At 46.7% G+C, this 12,340-nt stretch overlaps 1 protein-coding gene across 1 annotated transcript in view; it reads left to right on the forward strand.

The window, feature by feature from the left end:
* Positions 1–12,340, forward strand: part of INTS10 (integrator complex subunit 10) — a 47,573-nt gene that overhangs the window by 8,792 nt on the left and 26,441 nt on the right. The window contains 3 exon segments of the mRNA XM_015407732.1: positions 3,106–3,187; positions 8,491–8,631; positions 9,951–10,122. Of these exon segments, the coding sequence (XP_015263218.1) occupies positions 3,106–3,187; positions 8,491–8,631; positions 9,951–10,122 (395 nt within the window).

The raw sequence follows: 12,340 nt of genomic DNA on the forward strand, positions 1-12,340 counted from the left end.
GGGCATAGGGTTGCCAACTCCAGGTTGGAAACTTCCAGGATAGTTTAGGAATGAAGCCTGCTGAGGGTGGGGTCTGAGGAGGAGGAGGAGGAAGAGAAAGAGGAGGACCTCAGACAGATACAATGCCATACTCCCCACCCTCCAAACAAGCTGTTGCCAGTCTCCAGGTGACAGCTGGAGAGCTCTTAAAGCTCTGGTGCTAATTCAAAGTGCTGCAATTTGTCGACAGAGTAGTGTTTTGGCAAATCTTTAGGAATTGTTTGGTGCATTTACGATGAGGCACCCACCCAGAGCCTCTGGCATTTTCTCACTCTGCTGGCATCAAAACCAATTTAAGGCAAAATAAGAGGCTACTGAGAGGGGAGGAGATAAAGTTGCCAGCTTTAGGTATGGAAATTCCTGGAGATTTGAGGAGTGGAGGCCGGAGAGGGGGACCTCAGACAGGTTACAGTGCCATAGACTCCACCCTCCAACCCAGCTATTTGCTCCTGGGGAACTATTGTTGCCAATCTTGGCCCAGCACCCATCAAACCATTCTCTTCAACCCCCTGCTGTGCAGCTGACTTTCCCCTAGGGTTGCCAATCTCCAGGTGGGACCTGGAGATCTCCCACTGCTACAATTGATCTCCAGATGACAGAGATCAGTTTCCCCTGGAGAAAATGGCTGCTTTGGAGGGTAGACCCTATGACATTATACCTGCTGAGTCCTTCCGCCCCCCCGCCCAATGCTGCCCTCTACAGAATCCACCCCCCAAACCTCCAGGTATTTCCCTCCTTATAGCTGGCAACCCTACTTTCCCCTCAGTGCCTGTTGGTAGGCAACTAAGCTTGGTCCTGTCACCTACTTTGGCCTTTGGGAGAAAACATATTGGGGCCAATCCTGATAGGGTTGCCAACTCCCGATGGGAAATTCCTGGAGATTTGAGGGATGGAGCCTGAAGAGGGTGAGGTTTGAGGAGGGGTGGGACCTCAGACAGGTACAATGCCATAGACTCCACCCTCCAAACCACTCAGTCCCTCATGGGGAACCATTGTTGCCAATCTCCAGGTGAGGGCTGGAGACCACTCAAAATTACAATTGCTCTGCAGAAGGGAGGGCGGAAGTCAGCTGAAGTCAAAGGGGCAGATAATGGTAGGTTGATGGTTAGCTGGGAAGGAGATGGGGTTGCCAACTCCAGGCTGGCAAATTCCTGGGGATTTGAGGGGTGGAGCCTGGAGAGGGTGGGGTTTGCGGAGGGGTGGGACCTCAGACAGGTAGAATGCCATAGACTCCACCCTCCAAACCAGCCATTTCATCCTGGGTAACAATTGTTGCCAAACTCCAGGTGAGGACTAGAGATCACTCAAAATTACAACTGCTCTTCAGGTAGCAGAGATCAGTTCCTCTGGAGAAAACAGTGGACTCTGTCATTATACGCTGCTGAGGTCACCACAGCAAACTGACACTGTTTGCCGAAAGCCAGAGCACTCTCCCAGAGCCTCTTTCTAGACCTCGTTGTATTTATTTCCACAACGGGCCTTATTTCTAGTAGGCTATAATGAAGCAGGAAAAATAGGGGGGGTTTGCACACCCCTATTATGCTTTCCAATATGATTTGTAAGATGCCTTGAGTCACAGTAAAAGTGAGATATAAATATTTGAATAAAGAAGTAGTTTGGGCAGGTTGATAACGTTTAAGCAGCTTCCTGTTTGTTTAGGCAGGGTTCTGACAATGATTGTTCCTGCTCTGTTATACTTGACCTGTAAATTTGTCATATTTCACTAAAAAAAACCCAAAGTAGACTGCAAGAGTCGTCCCCCCCCCCAAGTGCTGCTATGTTTTCTAAGGCTCAGTGCAGGGCGACAGTCCAAGGCCAGGTCTACCAATATGGTGGACTGGGGTGGGTAGACCTCTTCTCTGGAGGCCAGGTCTACCAATATAGTGGAAAGGGGCAGGTAGACCTGTTCTCTGGGGAGGGATTCGGGAGCGGGGACTCCTCCCGCAGCGAGCTATGTCGGCCGAGACAGGACCGGGGTCCACGGAGCAACCCCACAGAAGAGGAGAGGGGCGGAAGCTGCTTGTCCAACAGGCCAGGAGCGGTTGCGGAGCAGCGAATACTGCCGCAGATCAGCGCCGGCGGCGTGGCCCAGAGGCCACCAGAGCCAGTGGCAGCATATCAGCATTCGCCCGGGAGACGCCCCGCCGGTGTCCAGATAGATAAAGGAGGGCGTGGCCCAAGCTGGAGGGCAGATGGGCGGTCCTGGGAGTGGGGCGGGGAGATAAAAGGCAGGGTGGAGAAGGGGCCGGGGAGGAGGAGTGCGCTGTGGAATGCAGGAGGACACTGACCAGAGAGAGACAGAAAGACAGCAGAGAGAGGGGAAGGAAGTTCGCAGCGCACTGGCAGAGGGACTCCATGGGTGACATTAACCCTGTCCCCTGCCTATCTGAGGCCCCTCACTCCCTCTCCCTTTTTGGACCCCGCCGCTCCAAGGGCCATCTCCCCTGCCGGAGTCTGTCTGAGACCCTGACGCCACGCGGCCACTGGGGGCGCCGCACCGACGTCTAAGGGCGAGCCCGACAGTCTTCTAAGAAACTAATTTATGTGCTAGTCAAATGTAGACTCGCTCACAAGTTTAATGCTACTAGCTTTTTTCACTGATGGTAGAATTTTTGCTCACAACACTGTGGAGCTTAGATAGAACATAAAGAATGTTCCATTTTTTAAAGTGCTAGTCTGCAGCATAACTTCCATGTTTGTGACAGTGTAACTGCAGATGACAGGTGGTTTAAGAGGCGGTGAGAAAGACTAGTTCATGACGCCATTTGATTTCTTTGTTCAGTGTGATGATGCTCCTGAAAATTCTCTTGAAGAGGTGTGTCTGTCATTGCCCTTCCTCCGAGGAATGGATGGCAGTGTGTGTGCTTCTTCCTTCCTACCTATTGTCCTCACAACAGCCCTGTGAGGTAGGCTAGGCTGAGAGAGTGCAAGGGGCCTTGGGTCGTCCAGAGAGCTTCAAGGTATCATTGGGATTTGAGCCTGCATCTCCCAGCTTCTAGTCCAGCAGTTAAACCTGACACCGTTCTTCAGAGGACAAACAGATTTTTTTTCTTTTTTTCTGTCAAGGTGGGCCTGGGTGAAAGCTTATTAGAAGCAGAAAACATTGAAGACCAAGAATCACCTGTCAATTGCTACAGGAAGTTATTTGGTAAGACTATACATCTCATTGGAATACTAAAAGGTAGAATGTGGCTCTGGTTTGATATATGCAAGCCTGTAAAAGTGCTTTATGGAAGTTTTAACTAACCATATATTGGTGAAACCCTCGGTGGATTTGTCTTTGCTGAAATGGGGGATAACCTGTCCTGTATTGTATAAAATGTTGGTTTTAATGGTAAATGTGTATAGATTGGGGGCCCTTCTGCTTCCAGCTGGTTTATTTTAAAAAAAATTAAATTATTTTATATGACTTACAGTGTAGCAAAATGTGTAACAGAAGTATAGTTGTTTTATTGTATCTCGATTTTACTAAGGGGATGAAAACAGATTTGTTCTCAACAAAGAATCCTTTCTTAAGGTGGCTTTCTTGTAATGTTGCGTGATGTAGGTTTTGGCAGAAGCAGAAGCGCCCTGTGTTTCCTTGAGCAGTTTGCTTCTAGTTCCTGAGCGTGACTCATTTGAGAGCAGCTTTAAATTCAGTAGATGGAAAGAAGTCGTCTGGGATACCGAATAAACTAAGCTTGATAGAAAATGTAATGTATTTTTAAAATAATTACTGGGAGAATTTTTCTCCCTTTACAACCATAGAACATTTATTATTTTTACAGACAGACACACACATGCACGCGCGCACTAGGAATAAGGTCCGTTGTGGAAATAAATACAGCGAGCTCTAAAAAGAAGCTGTGAGCATGTGCCTCGGGCTTGGGCACTCAGCGTCAGTTTGCTGTGGCAACCTCAGCAGGGAATAATGACACAGAGTCCACCGTTTTCTCTAGGGGAACTGATTTCTGCCACCTGAAGAGCAGTTGTAATTCTGAGTGATCTCCAGCTCTCATCTGGAGATTGGCTACAGTCATTCCCCAGGAGGAAATTGCTGGTTTGGAGGGTGGAGTCTATGGCATTGTACCAGTCTGAGGTCCCACCCCCAGCCTCTCCAGGCTCCACCCTTCAAATCCCCAGGAAAAATCGGAAAAAACCATAGAAACAACAGATTGTGTTGGCCTAGATTAAATTAAGCAGATGCATACTGTTTTTCTTAATTTGCATAATTCAACTGAATAGCAGGTTTAGTTCCTTTAGATGAAAGCTGGGGTTCTTTGGAAGCTGGATTCTGTGGGTAATAATATCATGCACCTCTATGAAAAGCTGCATTTTGACCATATGTTTCGTCACAAATGAAGGAGGAAGGAAGCAACAGAAGTCCAGATGGAGCAGAAAGGGGGGATACCTCGGGAAGTGCAGCAAAGAGTTCATAACTGAAAATAGCTCTTGATATCCAAAAACCAAGCCAGTTTTTGATCACATGCTTGTTTGCTAGCCAGTCAGCTTTGCAGCGTTAGGATGTATTTTATACTGTGAAGGTGTCTACAAATGCATCAAGAGGTAAAAGCCCTTTTCAAAAGCCAGACTCACTGAAGGAGTCTACTGAGTGCTGCTGCAATAAAAGTTCTCCTGCTGCCGTACCATAACAAACCCCATCCATCCTTCTCATCTATAAAACATACCCAGCACGATCAACTAGTTAATGTTGTTTGCGGTATTGTTGGGAAGGAAGGTGTGTTGAGGGTGCTGGTGGCAGGTGGGGATGAGGGGGGGGGGAGGGAGATGAATAGACCTGAAACAAAGTATGTATTTTAAATAAAATAAATAAATATTTTGGAGAAGAGGGCACTGGAAACAAAACACATAAAGCTGCCTTATACTGAATCATCATTGGCCAAACAGAGCCAGTATTGTCGACTCAGACTGGAAGTGGCTTTCCATAAGAACTTAAGGAGAGCCCTGCTGGGTCAGACCAGTGAGGATCCATCTAGTCCAGCATCCTGTCTCACACAGGGGCCAACTAGTTCCTCTGGAGGGCCAAGAACAGGGCACAGAGGCTGAGGCCTTCCCCTGATGTTGTCTCCGGGCTCTGGGATCCAGAGATTTAGTGCCACTGAATGTGGAGGTTCCCCTCAGTCACCATGGCTAGTCGCCATTGATAGACTTACCCTCTATCAATCTACTCCCCTTTTAAAGCTGTTTATCCTGTGGCCATCACTACATCGCTGGAGCAAATTCCACATTTTAATCACTGTGCAAAGAAGAATTTCCTTTTTGTCCATCCTGCACCTCCTGCCCATCACTTTCATTGGCTGCTCTTGACTCTTCAGCCTTTCCTCCTAGGGAAGTTACTCCCACCCCCTGATTATCTTGGTTGCCCTCCTCTGTACACAGTATTCCAAATGAAGCCACACCATAGATCTATACAGGGGCGTTACAATATTGGTTGTTATATTCGCAATCCTTTTTCTGATAATCCCGAATTGGAGCCCCATCTGGGTTAGTGCTTTCAATACCCAGCTTGAGCAAATCTAGGCAACGTTTTTACGCCGTATTTTAGGGGTCCCTAATTGTGTTAGCTATGCTACAATGTGTTTAGGGACTGGGATGCATCTGCTAGAGACTAGGGCATGGCTATTAGCCTTAAAGTTTTGGCTACGCCTACACTTCAGGGCAAAACCTGCTAGCTTCATTCATATGATGCTGGCTGATTCCTTTGTTTCCAATTGGTATAGTCTGATCCAGAAGAAAATACACTCTATAGGTGTTTCTTTGGACAACCTCTGTATGCTAAGTGAAATGCAGGCATTCAGAATCTTGAAACAGGATTTTAGATATTGAGAAACAGACTTTCTGCTCTCTTGAACACAAAACTTGCCCCCCTTTGGCATTTGGTATCTTCCCAGACTGTGGACTACCTGCTGCCTACTTCTCCCAGATTACCTCACCGCAGTTACGCTGCTCTTTTAGCTAGACTTCATGTTTTACCTTCAGCGGTACTGTCTGGGAGGCTTACCAACATTCCCTATCAAGAAAGATTTATTTGTTTAAAAAAAAAAAAGAAAGATTTTGTCCCTGCAAAGGAATGCACCTTGAAACGGTAGCCCATGTTATATTTCATTGTGATTTCTATGGGGAAGTGTGGGATTGTATAATTAAACCTATTGTGTCTAACTGCCACAGTTTTTCTGAGGCGAAGTTAGTATCTTTCTTATTATCTGACCGATGTCCCCATATTACAAGTTTAGTTGCAAGGTACCTTTTGGCTGCCATAATAATCAGGAAGCAAAAGATTAGCTCTTCAATCTGATGTTTGACAGATTTTATAATTCAAATTCTCTGTAAACTTGCCTTGTGGTATTCTGCTTTTCTTTTATGCCAATAAAGGTATTTGGATTTGGATAATCCCGAATATAGAGCTTGCCTTTTTCAACTGCTACAACGCGATCTTGGGGAGGGAAAGAAAGGCATTGTAAACATGGCCCCCTTCCCCTTTCCAGGGCTTCTCTGCAATAGCAGAGAGGCCCAGGGAGGGAAGGGGGCATGTTTGCCTGACTGCCCTTGGTCTCCCCCCCCCCAACCAACCCAAGGCGCACAGGGTGGGGAGGCCAAGGGCAGCCAGACAAACATGCCTGCTTCCCTCCCTGATCTTCTCCAAGTGCCCTGCAGGCAAGATCGGGGAGGGAAAGAAAGGCATTGTAGACATGCCTGGGGTCCCTGCCTGCCCTTCTCCAGCCACAATCTGTCAGCTAGAGAAGAGAAGGCAGAGAGCCAGGCTGTCCCTTGTCAATTTCACTCCCAGCTGACTAGCCCAGAGTGAAATTGACAGGGAGATCTGTAGGGTCTACCAGAGGGAAAGGAGGCATTCTAACATGCCTCTTTTCCCTTGGGTGATTTAAATCGGACCCAAATATATTCAGGAATACCGGATTTAGCCCCAATCCGAATGTTACTGGGGAAATTCGGCATTTACTGATATTTTTAGGGTCTGATTTACCCGAACCCGAAAAATACTAGCATTTTTTTTTGCACACTCCTAGTTCTAACATATTTATTACCTATGTTGTTCCCCCCTGCCCAGTTGAACCCAAACAGATGATAACACGAAAGCTCATGCCTTGAATAAAACGTTGTTGGCCTTAAAGCTGTCATTGGACTCTAACTTTGTTCAGTAGTTTAGCAGTGTAGGAATGGCAAAAAACAAAAACCCACTCACCTTCCCAGCAGCTTTCTCCTGTGTTCTTTCTCCCAGTCCAGCTGGATCAGTTCAGCCTCCAGGGTGGAGTCTTTCACATCACCTGCTACCTGGTCCATTTTAACTAGAGATGCCGGGGATTGAACCTGGGACCTTCTGCATGCAAAGCAGAGGCTCTGCCACTGAGCCACAGTCCCCATCCATAGCTCTCCAGGGTCTCGGGTAGAGGTCTTTCACATCACCTCCTGCTTGGTCCTTTTAACTGGAGATGCCAGGGATTGAACCTGGGACCTTCTGCATGCAAAACAGAGGCTCTGCCACTGAGCCAGGGTCTCTGCCCACACATGTGAGTTGAAAGTATATATGTTACTTTTAGACTGGGAACTTCCTGGAACAGAGATAAAGATGACTTTGACAGTATTGGACACCTGGGGGACAGAAATGTAGTGAGCAAGAAAACCTTAGTTCAGGGGTGTCGAACTCGTTTCTTATGAGGGCCGGATCTGACACAAATGAGACCTTGTTGGGCCGGGCTGTGTGTCATAAAATGTAATCCCAGGTAGCGGAGATATAAACTTTATAAAGGACACAAACACAAAGGTTTTTTTAAACTTAAAATAAAAACATGTTTAAGGCATTAGCACTCTTGCAATATTTTGTTTATTTAACAGTGTCTGATAACTGACACCTCTTGCTCTGAATTATTGCATCAAACATACACATACATACATTTTGCGAATGTCTGTGCTGTTGCAATCTTGAGTATGCTGTTCGGGTGTGTATCTGTAAGCTGCAAACCTACAATGACGCAGCAGCAGCAGAACTGGAAGAAGAGGCAGAAGGCAGCCAGTTCCACTGTGGGCCTTATAGAAGCCCTTCGGGGGCCTGATCCGGTCCCTGGGCCACATGTTTAACACCCCTGCCTTAGTTAATCGTATGTGTCAATGACATTTGTTTTCCTTTGCATGTGAACAGAACAGCAGTGGTGCTTTTAGATCGTGGCCATGTGAAGCACTTCCTCGGGGAGGCACTCTCATCTGCACCAGGAGAGGCGTGTGCCTTTCCTAAGATGGCGCTGGGTCACCTGAGCATTTGGAAAGTGTGGTTCTCTAAAAATTATTGATCTAATCTCTTGCGAACAGGAATTCAAAGCAGCTGGATATTAATGCCTATATGTGCTTATTCAAACACGCCTGAAAATTTCCTCTCTCTTAAATATGGTCTTATGTTAAGGCAAGTGCTTTGTCTGATTTTTGTTTTATCCCTTTCAGTCTGTGATGTGCTTCCCTTAATAATTAACAACCCAGATGTGCGGCTCCCTGCTGCCTTATTATATAAGTACTTGAACAAAGCTGCAGAATTTTACATTAATTACGTGACAAGATCAACACAGGTGGAAAGCCAGTATCAAGGTAAAAGCCCCAGGGCCCAATGCAAGGGCGTGTGAGGAAAAGGCCATTGTGGGCCTCAGAATTGCATGTAGCATTTTGTTCTGTTGCTTGGCTAGGAACAAGAAGCTATTTCATTGTGGCTTCTGATTTTTAGCTTTTGAAGAACTCCTGTTTTAATGAAGCTTCCTGTCACCCATCCACAAAATGTAAATGATTAACTCCATCTTGCAAAGAAATGTGGCCATGCTTAAAGAACATCCAGCATTTGTTATAAGTGGTGTGATTGTGCCACATTCGTCTAGCTACTGCTGCCCAGTTGGCTTGCTCCATGCTGTCCTCTAGTGGCGGATTATGTTATGTGTTGTGTGTGGTGCTACACAGCGCAAGCTGTAGCGATCCCAGCCCCTAGGGCAATGCAGTCTGAAATTTGAAGGAGGGGAGATGGGGTTGCCAACTCCAGGTGAGAAATTCCTGGAGATTTGAAGGATGGAACCTGGAGAGATACTGTTTGTTTCCCTTTGCAGCGTCACCTCTGCCATCGCTCCCCCCCCCCCCAAACTGGGCTTCAGACCGGGTTTCCCAGTCAAAGGCAGGGGAGATATGGCTGGGCAGAGTGACAGCGGAGGAGGAAGGAGGAGGAGGAGAGAAACCCCGCCCTTCCCTCAGAGCGGCTCACAGTCTCCTTCCCTTCCCCTCCCCACAACAGACACCCTGTGAGGTCGGTGGGGCTGAGAGAACTCCGAGATAATGGTTCTTGAGAGAACAGCTCTGAGAGAGCTGTGACTGACCCAAGGCCACCCAACTGGCTGCATGTGGAGGAGTGGGGAATCAAACCCAGTTCTCCAGATTAGAGTCTGCTGCTTTGAACCACTACACTGAACTGGCTTAATCACTACACCAAACTGGAGTGGTGGATGTTAAGCATCGTCCTTTCCTGCCCACCGAATGGCTGCGCTCTGGCTGTTCTGTGTGTAGGTGCAACAAACTAGTAATTTAGCTATAACTACCTTCTTTGAGAGGTTGTCTGTGTAGTCCCATGTACAGGTTCTGTGCCAATGTCCCTAAAGTTCTCGCCAAGGGAAGCATTTTGCCTCTTGGCATGCGCTTTGAGAGGAGGGGGCAGTGCCTTCCTGCCTTGGAAGATTCCACAGTGCGTCAGGACACCCACTTTCTCATTTGCTTACCTGCCCATCTTATGCCTGGGCATAATGTAGCAGTCCAGGCACCTTCTGTATTGTGTGCGCGTGTACATGTGCAAAGTAAGATGTGACTTGTCGCAAGAGCAGTGTGCGAGAAGGGGCTTCTGGTGACACAAGACCCCCCCTCCCTTTGGTTCCTAGGTGCACAGGACGCGCCTGACCTCTTGTCCCCCAGCAAGCGGAACTCCCAGAAATACGTCATAGAGGGGCTGACCGAGAAATCCTCTCAGATAACGGATCCCTGGGAACAGGTGTTCAAGATACTGTCTGTTGTGGGAGTCAGATGTGAATGGCAGATGGATCTGTCAAGAAGGTTGGGTTATAACTGTGTCTTACCATCACTGTCTGATGTAATTAAAGAACTGGGTCTTTGTTCTCCTTGCAAGAAAAGAACACACCGATAAAAATGGGACACCTCTGGTTTGAATTCTTTTTACATCTTGGAGATAATTGACCCAATCTGGCTGTAGCCTCAGGTGGCTCAAGATGTGTTTGCTCATCTCCAGTATTGTTATACAAATAAATTCCCAGTCAAAAATTGGAGTCAAAATGAGGAGGAAGATCTTAGTGTTTTAATTGCAATCAAAACACCTGAAAACAGTTAGGCCAGACAAGCCTATCAAAAATTGACTGCTTTCTGAGTACAATCAGGAAATACATGAAGTTTTATACTTTAAATGACATCATCGTGACATTATAATGAAAATAACATCCGAAAAGCATAATTGGTTACAAAGAATTACACATAATTTGAATAAAACTCTCCTTATTGGTCAAATGTAAAGAGAGGTGTGGTTACATAATATCTAAATGTTTACTTAACCTAACCTGAATAATATTTTCCAAGGATTTTCTATACCCCAAACAAAAGTGTTTTCCCCCGATACGAAGCTAAAGTCCTTTTTGACCTAGACACAGCAAAGTTTTCCCCTAAACAATTGAAAACCATGAACTTTATACCTGTCTTCTATACCAAAAGAATATTATTGTCTTGTCTGCTAACATCAGCTAGAAAATTAATCTAACTTACAAGGGGAAGGTCTACTATTTAACAGGCCTTCATTACATCCTTAGAAAATCTTAGGAGAAAAATCTATAAAACCAGAAAAATATGAATAATCAAAAGAGAAAAAAATCTTTATAATCTCATCTATACTACAGTATGGAATGATATAGGACCGACTGGCTCCATTGGGCCTCTGCGCGTGAAGGGCCACTGCTGACTTCTGGTTGACCCTGTGGATTCATGATGTCCTCTCGCTCACAGCCTTGCCTCAGGCCTTGCAAACGGAGGCTTCCTCTTGATGGAGTCCGTCCCTCTCCTGTTGGTGGGTCGTCCTCTCTTCCTGCCGCCTTCCGTTCCTCCCGGCATGACTGTCTCTTCCAGTGGGGCTTGTCTCCTCGGCTTTGTCATTTTAGCTTCTGGAAAGAGCGAAGGCTTGATTTGATCTAGAACCCACTGATTTGCCTTTTGGGCAGTCCACACGGTATCCGCGAGACTCTCCTCCAACACAGCATTTCAAAGGAGTCCACTTTCTTCCTGTCACTGTTCTTCATTTCCAACTCTCACACCCCTACATAGTCGTGGGGAATACCTGCGGCATGAACTAACTTGATCTTGGTCACCAACGACATACCCGTAACACTTAGAATCATGGAATCGGAGAGCTGAAAGGGGCCACACAGGCCATCTAGTCCAACCCCCTGCTCAGTGCGGGATCTGCCTAGGGCAGGGGTGTCGAACTCATTTGTTATGAGGACCGGATCTGACATACATGAGACCTTGTTGGGCCGGGCCATGTGTGTCATAAAATGTAATGCCAGGTAGCGGAGATATAAACTTTACAAAGGACACAAACACAAAGTGGTTTTTTTTTAAACTTAAAATAAAAACATGTTTAAGGCATTAGCACTCTTGCAATATTTTGTTTATTTAACAGTGTCTGATAACTGACACCTTTTGCTCTGAATTATTGCATCAAAATGTCTGTGCTGTTGGCAATCTTGAGTCTGCTGTTCAGGTGTGTATCTGCAAGCTGCAAACCTACGATGACGCAGCAGCAGCAGAACTGGAAGCAGAAGCAGAAGACAGCCAGTTCCCCTGCCGGCTACATGTCTGATACCCCTGGTCTAGAGCATCCCTATTTGTCCGGCCGCTGCTTAAAGACTGCCAGTGAGATGGAGCTCACCACCTCCCCAGGCAGCTCATTCCACTGTGGCACAACTCTGACTGTCAAAATGTTTTTCCTACGATCCAGCTGGTACCTTCCCACCCTTAATTTAAACCCATGATTGTGGGTCCTCCCCTCTGCTGCCCACTGGAACAGCTCCCTGCCCTTCAGATACTCCAGGAGAGCCATCCTGTCCCCCCTCCGCCTCCTCTTCTGCAGACTGAACACTCCCAAGTCATCAGCAGCATCCCCTCGATCCAGTAAGCTTTTGTTACTCAGTCAAAGAAGGAAATGCTGTCGTGTTACATAAAAATCTTCACATTTCGCTAATCCCAAAGAGAAATTATTTCAAAGCCCCCC

This window comes from Gekko japonicus, unplaced genomic scaffold (genome assembly GCF_001447785.1).
Source record: "Gekko japonicus isolate JY-2015 unplaced genomic scaffold, Gekko_japonicus_V1.1 scaffold2017, whole genome shotgun sequence".
Lineage (NCBI taxonomy): Eukaryota > Metazoa > Chordata > Lepidosauria > Squamata > Gekkonidae > Gekko > Gekko japonicus.